The sequence below is a fragment of the Strix aluco genome, chromosome 12, assembly GCF_031877795.1.
Source record: "Strix aluco isolate bStrAlu1 chromosome 12, bStrAlu1.hap1, whole genome shotgun sequence".
Lineage (NCBI taxonomy): Eukaryota > Metazoa > Chordata > Aves > Strigiformes > Strigidae > Strix > Strix aluco.
Window position 1 is genome coordinate 7408470 of NC_133942.1, and position 23245 is coordinate 7431714.

General features: G+C 38.0%; 1 protein-coding gene across 3 annotated transcripts in view; it reads left to right on the forward strand.

Annotated features, from left to right (window-relative positions):
* The window catches only part of ACSBG1 (acyl-CoA synthetase bubblegum family member 1), a 51678-nt gene that overhangs the window by 5726 nt on the left and 22707 nt on the right, over positions 1–23245 (forward strand). For 2 of the 3 annotated variants that reach the window (XM_074837504.1, XM_074837505.1), the window contains exons 1-5: positions 2175–2254; positions 11481–11563; positions 20500–20717; positions 21387–21475; positions 22270–22390. In XM_074837504.1, coding sequence (XP_074693605.1) covers positions 2175–2254; positions 11481–11563; positions 20500–20717; positions 21387–21475; positions 22270–22390 — 591 coding nt within the window. Of the gene's footprint in view, positions 1–2174; positions 2255–11480; positions 11564–20499; positions 20718–21386; positions 21476–22269; positions 22391–23245 lie in introns of those variants that run through there. The other variant, XM_074837506.1, reaches the window with a different exon arrangement.

The window sequence follows — 23245 nt, forward strand, 5'->3', positions numbered from 1 at the left end:
GCTTTATTTGCTGCTTAATTTCCTTTACAGTTTTGTGAGCCTGTCAATGCCCAGAAATCCTAACCTGTAGCTGCAAAAAGGAGCCCATCCCACTGCAAAAACGCAGTCTGCCTAGTGCAGTCTTGTGCAAGCTGCACGCAGGTAGACAGAGACATAAAAGGACCATAGCATCATGTAAACTGCACCATGTAAAAATATTTTGAAGGTGAAAATCATTCCTTACTGCACTCTACATAAGTTGCTAGTCTCGCTTGTTAGGATTTATTACTTGAAACTTGAGGAGTACTGAGAAATGTTGTACCGGAACTACAAAAGGAAATTCCGTGTAGAACTATTTCTTACAGCATGACGTTCATAAGCCTATTGTTGAAATGGCAGGACTGTGTGTAGCTGACAATTGCAGGAAAATTACAGTTTATCACAATCATGTGAGTTTTCTATTACAGTCAAACAATACACAGTCCAAAAGCAACTCTTCTCCACCAGTCCCCCCAGATAAATTCCCTTGGCTTCACGGCCTGGCTGCCCTGCAGCCACTTTTGTTAGTACAGGAGTGATTTAGCATCAGAGAATCTTTGATTGTGTCAAAATAATTTTCTAACCATCAGTTAGTTTAAGGAAGATTATATGAAAAACAAAACAAAAAAATCCTTTCTAAACACAGTATGTATAGAAGAGATGTATTTTTGAGGTTTTCTGTATTTGCTGAAAGTACAGGTTTTAGAGAATTAACAGCCATTTTCCTTCCATGAGATCAGCCTGTTACCTAGCCACTCAACACCCAGGATACAAGCCAAGCAAGGTAATTAGTGGTTGTCTAATTGGATTCTTCATATAACATAGCATGTAAAACATTTTAGATGACCAGAAGAGGAAAAAAATGAGATTTCTTGCAACAGAGTTTAACCCTGTTTTCTTTTTATATTTCTGGAAAGCTAGTTGCAAGCCCTTGGAAGATGCCTAGCAGATTTCTGCAAAGAATCATTGGAACAAAGTGGGAATTTGGAGAATTATCCCAAAATGAAGGAACTAAATCAGTCCTGACAGAAATGAATTTTCGCTGCATAAGATGACATATTTTTACCATTGAAATATCCCCTGTTCTGTGTTCAGATATTTTCAGAGCAAGTTTCTGGTGTGAGAATAGACTCCTTAGAATCCCACTATGAAGTCTTCTTTTCATTTCAAGTTGCATTATTTACAATTAGGCATTTGGATGTGGTGCAAGATACTCTGGAATAAAATTCACATCTTTGTAGAAAGTTAGATGTTTACTAGTCTTACATTTTCCTAATCACTATGGCTGTCTTTGTACCACTAAATAAAACATTCTAGATCATGTCTCTGTCTCATGTTCTCAAATGGCATGGCACAGCTTGCATCCCTGTCTTCCTCTTCCAGACGGGGTAGTCATTAACATCGTCTCCCAGTATAACAGCCCCTGGCCTGCGCTGTCCCCTGGCTTAGGGAGATGCCAGTTCTCACAGACCAAAGCCATCCTGGGGAAGGTGCTTGGCTTGAGCCATTCTCTGTATCTTTTTTGTTTACTAGTATAGAAGTAGCCTAAGTAACTAAACTAGACTGTCTTACATCCTGGGAAGTAATTTGTTTAGTCATGTGTAGAAACTTCAACCGTATATGATAGGCCTGATTTGGTGAAGTCGATGAAGGGCTGGTGCAGTTGTGATGCTGGCGGAGGTGCTTGGCTGTTGCAGTACTGGGTTTCATAGGTATAATTGACTTGAAGGCATTTCCTAATGAATTTAATGTGCATTGTCTCTAGGAAAATAACTTTATTGAATCTAAAGTTAATAAAATTAAAATTGCTTCAACTTCCGTGAACAAATTCATTGGAGATCTTGGCAAAAGAAAAGATTTGCATCTTAAAGCATTGTAGACTCATTAAAATTCTTCTCATGGATAATTAAAGAAAACTGAATTAAAAGGAAAGTTTAACAGTAAGCAGCTCACAGGCACTGCGACATTTCAAGCATGTTAAAATCAGAAAGAAAATAGCTTTTGTAACTGTAGTCTCCTCCTCTTGTATTGCGTGTTGGATTTTTTAACAAATAACCAGTTACTGTTGGTTTCTTCAGTTGTCCAAGTAGCTTATTTATGCCTGACCCACACAGTTCTGTAGCATATTTGTGACCAGCTTTAGAGGGTTTGTCAGCATGCCTAACAGTGGAGAGAGACTTATGAAAAAATTACAACATGAAAATGCAACGAATGTTTCAGAAAGCTGTGAAAATGGGTAAAGTAGCGTTTGAGTATTTATTTTAACAAACTGATTTACCAATTTTTCACAATTTAAGTTTGTCTTCTACTACCACACAGATCCACAAGAACCTTGACTGCCTAATGGTGTCTCTGCTATCTAAGGTATCATTTGAGCTAAAAAGAGAGAAAATTGTGATGAAGATTCTAAATGGATTTATTCTTCTATGCTAACTTCCAGTTTGGCATTAAACCTAATAGCATCATTCAGTATGGACTATGTTGCTTGTATCCTATTTGCATATATCTAATTGTGTAGTGTTCATTTTATAGCACAGAGGCTCTTAGCCCCAGAATTGGGCTCAGCAGAAGTTTGTGTTATAGCAGTTCCAACAAGAGGTGTGTTTAGCTCCCGTGGCTCAGCCGCTCAGTTTAGCAAAAATATGGAAGGCTAGCTGAAAATGCTGGTAAACTACTAGACTTTTATGCTTCAGTATACTAAATGATTAATGGCTTTACAACCATGTAGTGAGATTACAGGCATTCGCAAATACCAGAAAATAGCAAAGTTCAGATAGTCAAGAAAAAAATAAACAGTCGATGCGCCTGTACCATCCCCTCATGTGTGTCTGATGGTAAGAGTGGCACTAAAGACTCTGGAAGATCAGTAGCTGTTGCTCTGCGCTTATTATAATGCATATAATGTACTTTAAAAAGTACCCTAGCTGCGGCTATAGAAGTAGGTGTCTTTTCCTTTCTGAATTTGGGGGAATAATCCTTAGATGGTAATTGGCCTTTGTGGTTGAGCATCTTCTTCCCATCAAAGGCAACAGAACTTAACCAGGTAACCCATATCTTAGAGGGTGATCTGGGGAACTGAATTTTAGAAGACTTTGTTTTAGGGTTTATATTACCTTTTTACATGTAAGATAACCGTACTGGCTGCCGTCTTCTTTCTGTCCTAGGCAGCACAAAAGGGAAAAACACTTTCTTTTTCCTGTTACTGCATACCTGGAATGGTATCTTCTGTTAGAGAAAGCTCCCCATCTCTAGTGTTTTTAGAAATACCTATTTCAAGAATAGAACAACACATCTCACAGGAAATGCTTTCATTCTGATTATTATAAGTTTGTCAGTATTGTTGAGTACTAATTATCCATTCCCAGAGACTGAACTATTGTATCAGGCAGATACTTTTCTGTTAAGTTAAATCTAACTTCACATTTGTTTAGGTAACAACTTGCAAGATTTAGGTAACAACTTGAAAGATTTGCTTGACTCTTTCAGGTAAACAGTTGGTTGAGATCAGTTTTATCATAATGGTTTCTTCTGTTCTGGGCTTTGTAATCCTAGATAAGCATTATTAGGAGCAAACTGTAGACTTAATGTTTTTAGAAAAGAAAAAAGTTTAAGAAATCTTTGAAAACTTTTGAATGTTTTATTGTTGTTGTTGCTTCTGGAGTCCTAATACAGTTAATACCAAAACTGTCATTTTTTTTTTTGTGCAATCTGTCCAAAGATCATAAACGAGTATTTGACTTGTGATCAGTATATGTACACACTGACTCATGAAAGTTAGGATTTTGCTAAATTACACCTCTATTTTTGTCCATGCATGCTTCTATTAGTGACATGCTTAAGCAAAAAGTTTCTATCTTTTCCTTATTTAAAAAAAAAAAAAAGCTAAAAGAGAATTTTAAAGTACATGGTGGGTTGCATCCACTGCAAACAGGAAATTTAAGCTTCCTGTATTAGAAAGATGTTTAGCATTTGGTCTGTTTCTGAACTTCTAGTGAAAAAATATCACAGAGACTAGAATTCCAAATGCTTTTGATGCGTTCAAAGTCCTTGGCATAAATACTTCTTCGTTAGTTTTTTGGAGAAGTCAGTCCATGTTGTCCTGTTAAATAGTGTTGTTTACCTGGTGTGGTTTGAAGTTAGGCAGCAAACTTTATGTACGTTTTTTTGTATGATGGAGGTAGGATTCTAGGTAGAAAGGACTAGATAAAGAAAATAAAATTCTAGCAAAATGGAAAGAGGAAAAAAAGACCTTTTATAAGGCTGAAATTGAATCAGTGTGACCTAAAAAATGAGGAAGAGATGAAATAATGAGTTCTGTGTGACCTAACTTTGCTGCACTCCCTGCAAATAACAGTACAGAGACAGCTACTGGAAGATTTCAGCTTCAGGTCTGGATTTTTGCTGTGCAGGGGAGAACAGAGCCAAAAAATCTGTACCAAGGTCAGTGAAGGGTTGTAGTACACTTCCAACGGCTGAATAGAGCTTGGGGGGGGGGGGGGGGGAGCGGATAAAAAAAGGCCAGCTACATTGTTCATTCTTTCCCATTCACCCACGTAGTTCTCAGCTGTCTGTGAAACTGGTCTGCTCACCAAAATAAATGGCCTGATTTTTGAGGATATTTAGTCCTAACAAAGGAAAAAAATACTTCAGTTTTATTTTTTGCAAGTAAAGAGATAGGTTTTACTAGAAGGTGTGTGCCAACTGTGTTATATGGAGAAATAGGTCTCAGCTGTTAACTTTATCTTTAGTACTTTGTTCTTTATTAAGCATTTGTTTTGCTTTTAAATATACCTTTGTGTGGGAAGAAGTTGTATGAGTAATTTGAGAAAGACTGGTTTCTTGTGTACTGTGAAAAATAAACCAATTGTCAAATCAGCTAACCCTTTTTGCAAGAGCAGGAGCATATCTGGACTGATTTGTGGCCCCCTTTTTAAGTCTCATGAGGACATGAAAACCAATTAAAACCTAAATCTAAACTGTTCTTCGAGGACAAAGGGAAATTTTAAATAGGACGAGTAAGGAATGTATTATAATATTGCCCTAATTTGGATAGAGCAGTAAATAAGATGACCAGTCATAATAGACAGCAATGTCCCTGTAAAGGACCACGAAGACCTCTTGTGACTCTTTCCTCTGCTCCTTAGTGTAGGAAGAATTTTACATGTTATACAAAATTAGAGTGTAAACAACAGACATGCCATTACTGTGGGTTTTTTTCCTTATGCCATAGAAAACAAGAAAACATCTTCAAAATGTCTTGGGTAACAATTCACAGCTCCTCAGAGTCTGGAGATGCAGTATTTGCTACTTGGCTATTTATGTGCTGGACACAGATTTCTATTTAGTTGCTGAGCTATCAGAGCTTTAGTACTATGTTGCTATGTTGATTTAAGTCAGAGTGACTTTATTGTCTTTGTCTCTAGGGCCAATCCGTGATTCAAAATTTATTGTCTTGTGCTCTCTCATACAACTTCTCCCCAGAGCTCTGTTTTAAAATACTGGACTCAGCATTTGCAGAATGCATGGGGAATTGGGAGAGGATTACTCATGAATGGGATCCAGATGAAGATATTTAGTTTCTGAAGTTTCTAGGCAAAGTGCCAGAATCATTAAAGTTTTCAGAGGTACCCATAGGTAATTTAAGCCATCGCTTTTTGCTGCCAGAAGAATTGTCAGATGATTACTTAATGATTCCATCTTGAATTCAAATGCCCCAGTGAGCTGTTGAAAATGCCTAACACCCAATGAAAAGCACTTTGGAATGTGCAGATGTAGACCCAAAACATACTACCAAAAGCAGCTCTAATGTAGATTAAGGCTGGTGGAATATATGTATATAGCTGGGTTGTCCTGGAGAACATACAACAACAGCTTAGGGAAAAAAACCACATTGTTAGAACAAAGATAAATATTTACGACATTTTTCACAAACAATGAAGCAGCAAAAGATGCATGCTGATTGGAAGAGGGATTTTTTTCATCTACTTTATTACAGATTACTTAAATGATCAAACAACCAAGCTGTAGGAAAGAATTAAGAAATTAAATTCACCAAGTCATCCTCAGGAGAAGCAAGCAGTGAGAGATTAAAACAAAATTTATGAAGAAGTTCTGCCTTGGAAGAAATGTGTATTTTTCCAGTTCAGCCTATTTTTGTGTATTAAGTAAGATTCATATTTAATAGTTAGGAAAGCCAGTGTTTGAGAAGAAAGTACTTGTGTAAATGGAGATTTGCACACCTTGCTCCCTAAGATAAACACCTGCATATTACAAAATATTTATTTGGGCAAGGCAAGCAGAAAAAGGAGTGTAATTACAAGGTGGAGACTGTGTTGTAAGAACTATGTAGTAACATGCTTACTGCTGCTTGAAAGTAGCTTTGTGGGTGAGTTTGTAAATGATACGCTCAGAGGAACGGTGAAACAGATGAAGGAGCTGCACTGCTTTGGATCATCACGATGTGGGCAAAACACAAGTGAGCCTTCCCGAGAGCCACTGAGTCTGGAAGCAGTGCTATGAGAGCATTCCCAGGAGAAGCTAAACGGATCGCTTTTTGGACAAAGCATGTAAGTGATAGAGAAATTGTATGCACTCAGCAGACACTGCAACTGAGCATTCCCTTATTATTGGCTATGTTCCTTGTTGTAGAAAATCTGCAGGGTAATTTCTTTTGAACGAACAAAAGAACAAAAATCATGCAATAGTCTTATAATAAAGCTTTGAAAGTTAAGCAGACAGGAACTGCAGTAACATGGTTGACCATAGCCAGAGCTTTTCACCTTGAACATCATGTTCTTCTAAAATTAGGCATCACATTAATCTCAATTTATCTGATAATATATATTATGAATGCAGTGTCTTCAGCAGTGAACATTTCCCATACACTGAAACAGAATAAAATTAATTAATAAAAATATTTTCATTATATGGTGAGCCCACACATACGGTACAGCATTATCCAGGAACAAGGTGAGAGTGGAGAAGCTGTGTAATAGGAGAACTAATTAACTACTGTTTAAATTTAAAAAAAAAAAAAAGTTTAAGTCTTTTCTGTGAGCAGTTGTGAATGCGATTTCCAGACTTTAAGAACTTTGACTTGCTATATATATATAAAGGGTTATGAGTAAATATCCTGAAAGCTAAAGGAATACATTCTACTGAATAATGTATTAAAATATACATATGTAATTATTTGATAAACTGCTTATTTTTGTGAGTTTATAGAAAGCTGTTTTATTTTTTAAAATTCTAATAACTCCTGTAGGGAGCCAACTGGTAAAAATCTAACACTGACAAAGCTGCAGGAGTTGAATGATAGTGATAAGCAATAGGAATACGAAAAGAATATGGGATGTCTTTTCATTTGCCACTGTACATAATCTCTGTTTCACGAATAGCTTCCCCTTAAATCTCATGGTAATGACTGCTGCATAACAGTGTTCATATTACATTGGTGCAATTTGTGATCTTAGAAATCATTCTGCAGAGTCAAGGCCAAAATATATTGAACCTTACAACAAGTTCATCGTTTTTAAATTTGAGAGAAAAGATTCTAACGTAATTATACAGGACAATATGGGAAAATCAGTGTGTTCTGTGAGGCTTATTAAAGTGAAAATTTATGTAAAACATTTTCTCCATAGAAATCATTGGTTCATTATCATATTAAACACTGACTTTATAGATTATTTTCAGTTTTATTCTTAGTATTTTCATAAGATTTTACTGCGAGGAGAGAATTTAGAGGACAACAAATATCTGACTGTATTTGACCTAGAATATGAGATGTAAGCAGAAATTCCAGTTACCAGAGAAGGAAACATAGAGCCTGTGGAGCAAAGAGGCCAATTCCAAAGTCCTGTTTGAAACTAAATATTATGGAAGTTAGTATCACAGTAAATAGTGCTGTTAATCAGACACCTGGTATCATTATGGTAACAAAAAACCCCAGTTTTTCTAATGTGTAACTTCAGCAAAAGAGCACTGCCATTTCATAATGATAAAAGTAGAGAGATTCAGCTGTTATTAGTTTCTGTAGTTACGATAAGAAATGGTGCTGTATTCATTGGTTTCCATCAAATACACTTAGTTAAAAACAGTAATTGCTATGCCAGCAAATTCAGATTGGATCCTTTGCTTCTGGTGAATCATCACCAGTGGTAAGGACTGCCAGTTACATCAGTCGTTATTTTACCATTATAGTATCAGTTGCATATGCTTTACTTCCACTGGTTTGCAAGATAAATCTCACTAGAGCTGTTAGAATCTTGGAAACAAAAAAGGAAAGGAAACTTTCCTTTTGTTAATCCAACGTAGAGAATGTTCCAGTTCTTGCTTTTTAGGTTGGCCTGATGTGTGAGAACAGCTTCAGTACAACATTAACTGGCACAGAGTAGTGGTGGTAGCTGCAAGTGAGTTGTGCTATGTTAGGATTTGCCCCAAACCTCTGGATAAACCAGTCAGCCTGAGCATGGTATGTCTCCGTGAAGGGGGGTGTGTGTGTGTGTGTGTGCGTTGAATTCAGGCAGCAGATGAGGTCATGTTTGAAAGAATGGTACCTTGAAATTAAATCCCAAATTACATCAGGAAATGCTGTCATTCAAAAACTACTCTTGCTAATGGAGTTATACAGAACTAAGCTTTGTTTAGGTCTAGCTGGTCCATGTTGTGTAACATGAACTCAGTTTGTTCTAATTGGCTTGCTAAAGTGACCTCTGCTGTTAAATCCTCTGTGTGCTTTGTAGAGGTTTTTGCGTATTACCTCTGGAATCATAAACTTTTTTTTTAACACAAAAATTGGATGTAGAAAATCCACTTTTAAACTGGTAGTTGGATTTTGGAACATGCTGTCCCTGCACTAATAACACTAAATAATTTATGCAGAACCTCAGCCTTAGTAACAAATTTAGCCAAAGTCCAGATTTCCAAAGTGTTTTGGTTTTGCTGGGGCATCTTACCATCAAACTGTAATTCTGCAGTGTGTTTTCTCCTTGCTGCTGTATGCTCAGTAAGCTCTTGATCAAGCAGTCCCACCGAATTCTGCTCAATTCAGTCTTACTTTAACAATTCCAGATAACATAACCATTCTTGGATCTTACTTTTTAAATGAATAACTCTAACAAAAGCTAAAAGTAGCAACTTTAAAAACGTACTCTTTCAATCAGAAGGGATGGTTCTGAATATACACAGAAATTGTTAATGGAAGAGAAAATTTCTTAATTGTACTTCCAGGGCAAAAACCCCCTAACTCTCAAATGGGCTGCTTAGTCCATAGAGACAGGTAACAACTACTTTGCGTGCAGCGTTACTAACTTTACTACTCCTGAAGATATTAGATGCATAGAGCTCCTCATATGACATTTGCATGTTGAAGCGTTACCAGAGCGAGTTCAAAAGTTCAGACTTGCTGGTCGATTGTTCTTCTATTAAGGAAACATAATATAAACTAAACCAGTATCCTATAACAGTCAGATGGCAGTAAAGCAAACTAAAGAGATTTTCATCTGAGAAAAGTCATCAGTGATGATTATTAAATGTTTTGAGTAGCCTCACAGGAGGCTCTTCTGATACATTACTAATCAGATCTGTTTTCTTCTGAGGAGTTTTTCGCTATTCATTTTCAGCAAGAGTAATGTTCAGTTATCTTTTGACTGAGACTTTTTGTTATTTGTTTTGTGAAATAATAATAATTAGAAAAAGCTTTAGTATTCAAAAGATTTAAAGGAAAAGATGGCACTAGATTTCTAAACATCAAATGTAGTTTTTCTTTAAAAAAGGGAAAATTTCAAGAACTATGAAATGTTTTGAGATGGCAAACACATGTGTTTAAATTATTTCAGATGTTTTGCTCTTTTATTTCTAAATATGTCTTCCTGGTCCATCATTCTGTCCTTGCAATCCCACTTCATTAAGTCACCATTTTCCCATATACCAAACACAGGTTTACCTTTCAAAATGCAGTATAATCCCCCTCTATATTTAAATTACTCAGTTTCTCAACAACATCCGCCTTCACCAAGCCCGTGACTATTTTCAGAACCTAACTCTCTGCTTATCAGACAAGCCTGTTCATGTTTCATCCCATTATGCCATTAACAAGAGAGGAAATAGCCTCGCAGGCAAGATTAGTGATGACTCCTCATTTTCCTTCAGCTGCTTTTGCGACCTGTACCTTTGCTCAGAGATAGAGATCTGCAGCATGGTAGTAGCAAGGGAAGAAATGCACTGCAATTGTCACTTCTGAGGGTTGAAGAATTTAAAAATCTGCCAAATTCTTGTAAAAGGGATCCAGCTTGGTTAAGGCTTTCTTTAAGTATGATTTCATTGTGGATAACAATAATAAATTCTAGGAGTGTCCCACATATAGATATTCTACAAAATGTAGTTGTTAATGTGAGATAGGAAATAATGTCTGATGTAGTGTTTGGTCCTACTGTTTGCTGCATGATACTGCTGTGTAAAAAAACAGCTTTGAAGTTGTTGGTTATGTATTTGAAAGCTGGAAAGGGCATTGTTCAGACTTTCTTCTTCTACATTTTGAGTTAGTTTATTATGCTGTGGAGGGGAAGGACTTCCTGAGCTTCATTCAGGACCCTTCTGCTGTATCTGTTGAGAGAGAATGAAGATAATACTAACTTGTTCTTGGTCTGTGAAGGCTGCTGATTCCCATTCCTTGTTCTACTAAATGAAGTCAGATAAATTAAAAAATCTGCATGCTGCTATTCATGAATAATCTGCAGTGCATTGCTTTATGCAGTCAGTCATTTCTAAATGCTTAGTTATTGTTTAGATGTTTTGCTCATATAATCCTTTGCAGTCTGTTACCTTACAGACTTTCTGGTTTTGAGTTTGTATTGTCTGTGCTTTAAACTTCATCTGGTTAAGCCAAGAAAGGTTAATTTTGTCCATATGATAATGATATTTTGTTGCTTTGGTGGAGTTTTTGGGAAACTTTATTATTAGGAACTAAATCTCCTTCTTTGCCTAGCCTTAAAAAATCCCAAACAACAAAAAAATAACCCCAAACCTCAGAGCTTCAACAGGTATAAACAGTGACAATTTACGAGGTATTGTGATACTAGTACAGTGGCAGTATGGTCAAGATTAAGATTGATAATTCATTCTTTATACTTGCATGGTTCATGGCCTTTCTGTCAAGATTCACACTGAGTGTCTCTATATGGTAAATTCTGTGATGTTGAAACCAAAAGTCCACTGTGTGAAATAAGAATGTCACCCTTAGAGTGAAGGCATTTCCCTGGTTGGTTAACCCAATTGTAGTGGAGTTTGCCACAAAGAGGCAAAATGTTCTTTGTCCCTCCGAGCTTTCTATTTTCTCCTGTTTGTATTTCTAAGTGCTTGCAAGCTGTGTTTTTGTTTTCCCTTGGATATATTGTATGTTGATTGTAGTGGTTCCTACTGGCACTTCTGGATAACTTTTTAATAGGTATGTTTTCTTTTAGAACCTTTACAGATGCACAGACTGTCTGCAGAGATTTGCTGCCTTGTTTGGAGGAGACCCAAGATGAAGGCATAGAGCCAACAGGTAAGCACGTGAAAGGTGGTCCTTGGAAATTTGAGCTCTTTTTAGAATTTTTTTAATGTAATGTTTGTGTCTATTCTAGCAAGTTATGACTGACAATTTTTCAGGAATAAGGAGAGGCAACCAAAAATAAAATTAAACTGAAGTGAGTCAAGGCAACTGAAAAATTTTCAGGAGCTTTCTGTAAACTTGCATGAATTCAATAGTTTCTCCCAGTTTTTGTCTGTATTTGAGATGATTACTAGATAAAAGTGAAAAATAGGCTGATCCCATGGAAAATCATACCAATTCTTCTGTTTCCTTTGGCATCGCAGCCTACTTACCAGCTGTCAGCTATTAAGGATTTGCCATACTGTGTAATAACTGGAGACTGTAGAGGAGTATCTATATCTTGGTGAGTTCTGTGTTGCACTGTAGCATATGCATTATACTATAATTTTAAGCCAACTGCAGGGGTAAATTAACCTAGTTGTGTTAGTGTGTGGCTTAAAGGAGGTTTGCTTCCTGAGGTTCTTTGGAAGGTTTGCAGCCCTAAGGGGACTCCCTGTTGCCTTGGTGAGGCTGCTACTGGTATCTAAATTTGCTTATTTAAACAGGGAATATTTGTTCTATGAGACAATGGGAGCAATGACTGCAAGCGGATTCTAAAGAAATAACAGATCTGTGTAGGAATATCACATGCAGACTTTATACATATGTATAAATATATACCTGTATGCATATATATTTATTTTAAAAAGGCAATTCTTTGATACACAATAGGTTTCTTTCCAAGAATTGAACAGCTAGCCATTTGCTTTTTGTTTTTCAGTAAGCAGGAAATAAATTTGGATGGATAAAGGGGATAACTAATTTCTGTTTTCAAATTTTCAGGGGATTTTGTTGAACTATTTGAGACACGTATTATATACATAAGTTATTACTGAAGCTGTGATTCTGCAGAGTACTTGCTTGTTTGCTCGTGAAGGCTCTGACCTATTTTTCTAAGAATTTATCTGGGACGCTAGTTACTGCTGTCAGCTATCTACCCTGCTTCTCTCCCAGTGGTTGCTCCTGGCTGCAATTTAGAGTAATATGCTGGGCTGTAAACCACAGTGCTCAGGAGGGAATGCACATGCCATTCAGCCACTCCTGCAGAGGTGACCACAACCTCTGGAAGAAAGGTGAGGTGAACAACTGAGGGTGGAAGCCATTCCAGCTGTTCCATCATAATTTTCCTGCAAACACAAGTCACACCCCATCCATTTTAATTAAGTAGTTCCTTTATTTGTGTTTAGATATGTTTCTAAGTTGATGAATCAGGAGCTTACAATTTAAGTTAGCCTTCGTCTTTTATTTGACTTTGAGAATCTGTGGCACTACTTGTTATCCATTTAAATGAGAAGCACTGTTTGACTTGGAGACATCGCACAGCTATGCAGATGCTGAGTGGTAAAGTGAGGACTGAATGTCAAAAACTTCTTCCAGAAAATCTTTCAGGAGAAGGAAGCTCAGTGTCTAGTTGTGGTGGCTCTGCTTTGTATGTCAAGAGAAAAGAAGGAGATTCTGATGTTTTCTAGTTGTGTGGATCTGTCTTTCCTCATTTTATAATTGATATGTTCTGCAACCTTAGGAGTCAATTTGTCTAATGAGGACTGCAGACTGTTCTGGAATTTTTTCCCCATTCTTTTCCACCAATGTATAGAAGCTCATTCCTGTGGAACCAGGACAGATTTTGGTTTTTCTAATGCATATGTAAATCCAGAGTAACCTTACTGTTGGCACCAAGTATTATATTGGCTTAAAACCAGTGTAAAGTTAAAAGAGAACTCATTCATGCTGGTTTTATACTGATAGAATCACAAAACAATTTATGTTGGAAAAGACTACTGAACGCCAACTAGTTCAGCTTTCTGCTCATAGGAGTTCTTGTGGCTTTGTTCAGCTGAGTTTTGAAAACCTCCAAGGACTCCACAGCCTCTCAGTCCCTCTTCTTAGGCTGAGTCACCTGCACTGTGAAATTATTTTTCTTTATCCAGCAAGAATTGTCATTGCTGCAGCTCATGTCCATTGCCTCTTGTTGCTCTGCTGTGTGCCTCTGAGAAGAATCTGTCTTCTTTACAGCACCCCCCTTCAGTCTGTGGCAGACTGAACTTAGATTCATTCTTTATCTTCTCTTCTCCAGATTGAAGAAACCCGGCTCCTTTAGGAGTTTCTCGTACATGGTACGCTTCAGGCCCCTGACCATCTGGGCGTCCCTCTTCTGGGGTTGCTTCAATTTGTCAGGATCTCTCTCTTGCACTGGGGCTTCCAAAGCTGCACACTGCTTCAGGTGCACCCTCATGAGTACTGAGTAGGGGGAAATAATCACTTTCCTTGATCTGCTGGCTGTAATCTTGCTAATGCAGCCTAAGGTGTTAGTTAGCCTTTATCTCTACCGGACATATTACTGACTTGCATTCAACTTGTTCACCAGGAACCACAGGGATTTTTCTGCTGAGCCAGCTGGCATCCAGTCTGTGCTGTTGCATGGGGTTATCCTACCCTGAATGCAAGACTTGTATTCACCCTTGTCAAGGTTTGAGGTTTATGTCAGCCCATTCTTCCAGTTTGCTGAGGTCTATCAGAATGACAGCCCTGCCTTTTGGCATGATGGCCAATTCCCCAAGTTTGGTGTCATCTTTGAAGCTGGTGAGGGTGCATTCTGTTGTCGGAGACAATAATGCAGTCATTAAACAGTATCGTTCCCAGGACTAACCCCTGAAGAATGTCATTTATAATTGACTACTAGTTAGACTTAGAAATGTTGACCACTGTTCTTGAAGACTAATTATCCTGCCAATTTTTTTATTCACCTGTTATTCCAACTCCATCTAGTCTAAACCTTCCAAGGATGCTGGGGGGAGACCTTGTTAAAGACTTTGTTAAAGGTAAAGTGAACAACATGCCACTGCTCTCCCCATCTCAGAGCCAGTCGTCTCATCATGGAAGGCAGTTGGGTTGGATTTACCAAGGCCAAATCAAGTCTGTCCATTCTGGCTTGTCTCAGTCACCATTTTATAGCTTAAAATGATTTCTGGGAGACTTGTTCTATAGCCTTTCCACAGACTGAGGTGAGTCTGATTGGTCTTTAGTTATTTGAATCCTCTTTCTTCCCCTTTTTGAAGAAAAGTGTGATACTTGCCTTTTTTTCTGTCATGGGGACTTTACCAGATTGCCATGCTTTTTCAAAGATGATGGAGAGCAGCCTTGCAATGACTTTGGCCTGGTCTTTCACTGTACACTCTGAAGCATCCCATCTGAGCCCACTGACATTTTTGTATGTGTCCAGTTTGCATAAGTGGTCCCTGCTTTGATCTTCCTCTGCTGTTGTAGGTAAAACTTCTCACCTGCCACTAGGCACAGAAACCCAGAAAGCCTGATCTTGCCAGTAAAGACCGAAGTGAAGAAGGCACTGAGTACATCAGCCCTTTTCACGTCCTATGTCAGTAAGTTGCCTGTGATATCCTTGGTTCTTCTTTTGGCTGCCAGTGTACCTGTAGAAGCCCTTCTTGTGGCTTCTCACATCACTCACCAACTTCAATTCCAACTGAGTTTTGACTTTCCATTCCTGCGTGCCTGGGCGATGTTTCTGTAGTGATGTTTCCTCCTGATTACACCCTCTGCACGCTTCCATTTTGGTGCATTGTAATCAGTTTTAGAAGCGTCAGTATTGTTATGAAGCTTGTTTTGTGCTTGTCCTGATGCACCACTCCCTCCACATCAGTTTGTGGAGACACTCTTTGGAGGATCTCTTATTTCTCTGATCCACATTGGTGGTAGTTTACTGATGTGAAGAGCAGTATATTTTATTGCAATTTGTAAGTGCTCCCTTTTCTTCCAATGGAAAATGTACAAATTTCCATTAACTGAAATATTTGTGTGTGTTTTAGCTAATTTAAAAAGATTTCTGCTATTTATTCAGTCTTTTCTACTCGAGACTTTAAAGTTACGTATTTATTGTGGAAAATTGATAATATAGCACAAAACCCTCCTCTTTCCCCCACTGTGGCAAGGCAGGCAACAGGAAGCTGTTTTCTGTATTTTTTTTTTTAAAAAAGAATCCTTATGTATATATTCTGGCAGATACATTCAGGTTCACTTGAAATTCAGGAGTTCTGTACTCATGTTTAATCTGTTCATTGGCACAAGGGAAAGTTTGACACAGATGCCAAGTTCTCAGACTCCAACCTGTGTGTACCCAGCTCCAGCTTTTACTAAAAAGAAGTTAAGCTTTCAGGGCCACAGACATCTTGAAGAAAACTAAAAAATAATGGGTCAGAGGAGGAATGATGTATTTGTGTTGTCAGCAGAATGTGATGGCATCATAGCTGTGGAATCTGGGATGATGACTGTCTATCAGAAACGCCTCCAGCAAAGAGCTGAATGCCTTCTCTCGTCATTATAGCACAGTGTTGTTTTGCAGGAACTGGCATATAATCAGGATACTGTTTTGTGAGTTAAATCTGAATCAGTTACAAGCAGAAGTTAAATTATTGTTTTAGTTCCTGCCTCTCAGGGCACATCTATGGAATATCACCTGGAGTTACTCAGGTCATGTAGCAGGGCCATTCCACAATCAGCCTGTCGGTCTGTCTACCTGTCTGAAAGGTGACCTTGGTTCTTCTGCATTTTATATGGCTCTGAGTTGTTCTTCCATACATTGGAATTCATTTACATTCCCGAAACCGTTCTGACAGTCACCAGGATACTTGCAGGTCAGGTAGTGAACATGAAGAGGGTTTCATTCATATATTAGCTTTAAAATGTAGGATTAGTGTATTTCTTCTTTTTTTTTAACTAGTACACAGTCTCCTTCATGCATCTCAGAGGTCCAGCAGTTTCAGCCAGACTGATTATTCATGCAAAAAAAATATACGGACTTGCTATTTGTCTGTTAAAATGGTTTTTGTTATCTGGGCTGGGAGAGACAGCCTATACCATGTCACAACTGTTCAGTCATACATGGTGGAAAGGAATAACAGCTGGCTGATTAAAAATTGTGTTTATGTTGTATACTGTATCAGACTTGGTAGAAAATATTTGAGTAACAAATGTACTTTTATAAATCAGTATTCACATGTAAATGGTTCACAAGTCTAGGATTGTATTGCAAGAGATCAGTTGAAAACTTTCAAGGTATTTTTTAAGTGGTAAACAAAGCTTTTAACTATTTTTTTTTCTCTTGTAAAGTTTCTTGTCAAACATTTACACTTCAGTGGGAAAACTGCACACCTAAAATCCGATATATTTAGATCAGCTATCCTTAGAGCAGTTCCTAAGACAAACTGCAGTACAGTCATCCTATTATACACTGTATGTATGAGACTGTACTGAGCCATCTCTTCCTTCAGCAGCAAAGACAGTGAATCATGGAAAATTTAGTCTGATCATGGAATTTGGCCTTGGAGGAGAATGGCGTGGGGAAAAAACACATGAAGAGGCTCAAAGAGCAACAGTCAAGACTCTACCTATCTGAATAAAATCTCTGCCATATTTTGTTTTATCTGACAAAATAGTCTTCTTTAGGAGAAGGTTTTTTTTCTCACCTTCTCTGACCTTCAGTGAATTGATATGAAGGACATGAACCGAGGTCACATATTAGTGAATGAAAGAGCATTTTGGGTACAAAGTATAATGCAGGTAGTAGGAGTTACTAGAAGAAAGAGCAAAGGAATAAGTACTCCTCTTTGCTTGCATATAGGGAACTCTCAGTGGCATTAAGTACTTTGAGCTGGAATGCTGTTTTATTTTTTTCTTATGCTCTCTGTAAACCTACCAACCACCTACCAATAATGTACCAACGCTAACAGTGTATTTAAAGGATCTTTATTCTGGTTTCCACTTTGGTTTTAGGTGGTTCTGAGTTCATTTCCAGCCTGGACATTGCAGTTTTACTTTCAGATGCTAGTGAGGCAGAGCACCTGTTTTGCTTTTCCCAAAGTCTATAATCAAGTCATTCAGTATTTAGCCAGGCATTCCTTCCCAGGCTCTTACTGAGAACAATGAGCCCTCTGCTTCAAATCCTCTGCAAACTGACAGCAGAATATATTGTTCACGTTCTGCTGTTTTTACAAATTCTATGGGACAGAATAGTTAGATCTTTAGAATTATTTGGTTTATTGTCTAGATTTAGGAACTGGTTTTAGATTTAAGTTCTATCTGCAAATACATGCAAGAACAGACAGTGAAGGGGCGTTCAAGTTTATATTCCTTTACGATATATATTGTGTATTGTTAAGGTGATTCACTGAGTCTCTGTGAAACTGATTCTTCTCTTAGTCTTTGGTATGAATTAACACCAGAAAAAACTGCATAAGGAAAAGCAAAAGGAGATCCAGTTTCAGAGTACATTTTTGATTTCTGTGTACAGATATTGCAATAATTTCATTGATTTTTCTCTCTTCTTTGTGGAAACTATTCTGTTATCTACTGTACATCTACAGTGAAAAGGTAGTAATTATGCAACTTTTGTAATGTTATTGTAGGAATGTTGCTAATATTTTCAGTTCCCATGAAGAGAGATACTCTTTGTTAAAGAGTGTTTATAATACGTGGACTAGAATGTTAGCTCTGTATGGTACGATTTTGTTTTCAACAGAGCAGTCACCCACCTGTGCCCAACCACACCTGCAATCCCTGCCATCTTTGTTGGTTTAGAAGCCAGAACATCATACAGAGTTTTTTGTCTGGGCTTTGGTGTGTCACTGCAGAAAATAAGCATTTGGATTAACACTAGCTTCTGTCGCTGACAGGTCTTGCCTCTCATCCTTTTCAAACCAGGATTGGGGTTTAATGCGGAAACACCTGCTTTGCCTTCACTACTCATAAAATATTTGTTGGCTGCCACTGTTGATAAAGTATATCTGTCTATTACCTAGAATCCTTCATAGTTACTTGTTTTCTGAACTGTCTGGATTTATGATCCCCTTCCTCAACTGACCTAAGAAAAGCTCCACACCTATGTTTTGAAAATCATTATGTGTAATTGACACATGAGAAGATGAAGACACATGGAAATTAAGCAGCTTTGTTTGTATTTATTGCTGTCATTACTATTTTTCGTTTGTCAAGAGAACAAACACAAGACTGTGAGTCAGGAGCATGAATGGAACATAATGCGAGTCAGGAACTTTAATCCTGGGTTGAAACACATCACTTTCTGCACCAGGGTTTTTATCTCCTTACCTGGGAGGGGGTACAAAGGTGAATGTGTTTTTGTTTGGTGTTTTTTTGTTTGTTTGTTTCAAAATGCTCTGCATATGTTAGGGTATGGCATGGGGCAGTGAAATCTTCAGAAATAGTTTCACAGAATACTGGCAGCAAACTAGACTGGTTTTGGTATTTTTCAGTTTAGTAGTTGTACTTTATCAGCTGATTATGAATGAGCTTTTCTACACAGCTAAGTAATGAAACTTTTTGCTTCAAGAGAAAGGTGGTTTAGTTTTGGGGTTTTTTAATGTACATTTTTGATCTTAACAATAGCTTGCTGTGCCTCTAGTTATCCATGATGCAGATTTCAAGCCTGACTTGAAGAAGGCTGCAAGTGTGTTCTAAAGTTCTCACGTGGATCCAGCTATGGTTGGTATGTTCAGATATTGCCAGAAATGCTCAGAGAGGTAGTTTCGAGGCCCTCTGTGAAGCAACTAGAGGAACAGCATTTGAGAGGGATGTGAAGCATGTTGTGGTTTTGAACTCTCCAGAACTGCTTTTTTCAGCCACTGAGGTACCAGGAAACAGTATAGATACTAGCTGAGTTTTTGTTACCGTTTTTGCTTTCCATAGGTGTAATAAAAGACAGTTGTGCTTATTAAGTTGTGTCAGAAACTTTAAAAAGTCGTGTTTTCTGTAACTCTTAATTCTGACAAACCTAAGGTCTATGGTCTGAAATTTTCCACCAGATCTTTGTAGAATATATATTTTTTTATGATTATGCTAAAAATATTTCTTCATTTATGGAAGTAAATCTAAGAAAAAACATGTTCTTAAAATGTTCTTGTAGTATTTTGTTCAGAAGTATGGGAACTGTTTGATAGGGGAGTCATGAGTGATTTTTTGTCTTCCTTGTCAGAATTCACCTAAGTTTTGCCAGCTTACTAACCCCTAGATTCTCTAAGGAGTGTATTTATACTCAGCCTGCTTCTTGCTGGGTTTACAAGAGCTAAGCAGAATCTCTGTAACAGTCGTTTCTTGTGAATGCCAGGGACTGCCCCAGTCCGTGGCACCAGTGGTGAGAGCCAAGTGACATTAGTTGGTGCTCTGTGTCAGTGTCCTGTCAAGGAAGGGGAGGAAAATACAGGGGAAAAAACGTGGATGATAAAAAGACAGGGTGAGGAAGGCAAGAAGAAAATGAAAGATGACATGGAAGTAGGACAAGACAGGAGTGAGTGGAGTGGATATACATACTGGAACACAGGGCAGATGACCAAGGGAAAAAACCGCGGTAAGTAGTGGGGAACAGGATGAAGGAGAATAGCTAGAGGGGAAGGAGGGAGGAAGAAGCTATAACAAGCAAAAGGAACTTGGATGCTGAACAGGGACAGAGGTTTAAGATCTTTCGGATCTCTGTAGCCTTCTGATTCACCAGCTACTCTACTAGCTCAAGGGATAGTCGGTTGTGCAGGGCTGAGCATGGGCAAACAGATTCTTCTGGAATTGGTGGTGTCCCTGTGACACAATAGATCAGTATATGTATGGTGGCACTTTTATTCAAGGTACAGAACAAAGTATAAGAAATAAAGATTTCTCTTTCTACATGGCATATTTGATAGTTATAAAACTGGAAAGCCCTTCTCTCAAAAGGTGGGAAGTGCCAGTTGTGCTTAGTCCTGAAGTCTTTATCCAATCCTCTTCTCTTTTGGCACAGTCACATGGTATTTTTCAATGACAGAATATCTTGATGATAATACTTTACTTTCCAGAGTCTTTGTGGACTTCCTTTGCTGATGGCAGAGTCAGACTGAGAATAGATAACTCATGTCCACAGACTCCCATAACAGTTCATCAGATGTTCAAGGAGAGCCTAGAAAAATATGGATCCCTTAATGCTTTGGCCAGCAAAAAGAATGGAAGGTGGGAGAAGATAACTTTTTCAGAGTATTATTGCCTCTCCAGGAAAGCAGCCAAGAGCTTCTTGAAGGTAGGTACAGGAACCAAAACCAATTCCTTTTTGTCCCTTTGTCTCCTTAACCCCCCCCAACCCCCAAACCAAACAAAAAACCCCCAAAACCACAATATAAGAGGATTTTCCTATTAACTGAAGATCAGCAGTCATATTCCTTATTGAAATAATAATGATGAAAATTGGTCTTGGTCAAAGAGGTAACACTGCTGTCAAGGGAACTTGACTGCAAGTGAAGAGCTGCTGTGTTACACTGTCTCACTCTGGGGCATGGGTACAAAGTTCAGCATAAGGCCTTAAGGTTAAAAAAAGAAAAATAGGTCAAAGCAGCAGCGTCATGAATTTGGCAAGATAAAGACAAATTTTAGAACATTTTAAACATAGGGTAAAATTAGTACTCACTATCCTCTTGTTCATATTGAAAAGTTCTGGTTTTCAGGCCTTTTTGGACAGCAGAGCTCAACCAGACAGGAGAATGTAGTGGAAAGTTTAGATCATAGTAACTGCTGATAAATACTGGTTTCGCTGTGGATATCAGCACGCAGATGTGCGTGGACATGTCTTGTCAATACTGAAATAATAAATAAATCAAAACTTTCCATGGTTTATATTTGTGTATATGCTTCATGCTATGTGTTTCTCTCCAGCGTGTCTATATTATATAACATTATGCTTATTATTTTTAAGCTTGGTCTTGAACGATTCCACAGTGTAGCAATCCTTGGATTTAATTCTCCAGAATGGTTCATCTCAGCTGTTGGAGCTGTTTTTGCTGGGTAAGATTTCTTTTGTTTGATTTTGTGGGGGATTTGGGGATTTCTGTTTTGCTAGGTCTGGAAATGTAGCAAATCAGTATTTGGTGTCATATCTTGGAAGTTGTGCTGCAACTGATTAGCATGTTCAGTGACCTACTGGAGTCTCATAGCTTTCAGTATATCCAAAGTAGTCCAGACACTCATAAATTGATCCTGTTTGCTATGGACTTAACTGTGACAGTCCCACAGAAGCTGTTGTACAGTGTCTTATCACTGGAAGATGTGGGAAACAGATGAGACTCTGAGTTTTATATTAATGATTTGTCTACAGCAAGGTATGTTCAATTAGATGAAGTGACGGATAAATACTAAGTAGCCTGACTCCTTCTGTCCTGATACCTGTTTATACAATTCGTATTTTAACTCTTAAGCTGTTTCTGTGCCAGTGAAATTCAAATTGGTATCTGTGTGCTGCTTGAACAGAAAGAGGACGTAAGTGGGTTTTTTTTACCACTTCCTGAGCTAACTCTCGTGTAGTCTCAAGTGTGTTAAAGCGCTGAATCCTAGCTTTCAGCATCTTCTACAGAATAGAGTTGAGAGTTTTTACGATGTACATATCAGAGATGCCCGTGTAATATCTGAATACTTGAAACAAACTTGACACCTGCGCTGCTGTTTACTTCCACATCTTTATACTCTTCAGCTTTCATCTGATCTTTGATTATTATTCTCTTTTTTGATACTAAGTGCATGTATATATGTATATGTATTTAAATATATGTTCTTATATATACATATACACATTTTTGATACAGAGGAATTGTCACGGGAATATATACAACCAATTCTCCAGAGGCCTGCCACTACATTGCTCATGACAGCAAAACCAATATCATGGTTGTGGAAAATCAGAAACAATTGGACAAGATAATGCAGGTACAAGGTGGCTGAGTGGTTACTTAAAATCCATAATTTTTCCATTTCTTGATCGTGTATTGGTCTCAAATACCATATTCACTATCTGTATCATTAAACCTCTCATGGCAGTGTTCACATTCAAAAACTTGGTATCTGGTGTTTGAGCTCTTGGGTAGCTTGCAGCTCTGTTCTCTGTAGTGTCTGTGGCTTACATCTCAACAGTTCTGATTCTCCTTAGCAGAGAGCTCATTGGCTGCTTCACTGCAAATTTACCTGGAAAAAAAACCACATTTTGATCTCATGTTTATAATGTCACCACCTGATTCTGTTTGGAAAAGCACAGACTACTTGAATGGAAGAGATTAGGATGAAGCAAGTTTGTAAAGGCCTGCCATTTACATATTAAGGATGTTCAGAATTTCCTCCTTCCAAAATGTCACTTTGTCCTGCTTGTAATATTAACGACTAAGGCAGCTGAGTTTACTGCACTTTGATAGCATGATGGTTGACATGAAATAGACTTCAGTGTGAAAGGAGGAGGCTCTCTAAGTGAACAGTCACAGTTTTGACAAAAGTCTATGGCAGCTTTGAATGGGTTTCTGCAAGGGTGCCTCATTGAAAGACCAACTTGATGGGAAGATCCTTGTTGCATGACTTAGTGGAGGCGCACAGGAGGAGCACAGGGCAGCTCCCTGGGAAGGGCTTGCATGTCAGTAAGATGTTGAGGGAGGCCCTTGGCTGGAGATGAATCATCAAACTTGAAGCAGATTGCACTGTTTGCTGAAGCAGAGGTGCCCTCCATGATGGAGTTTTCTGCCAAAAACATGTACTTGCCAGAGAGAAAATATCCATGGATTTTTTTCAAATATATTT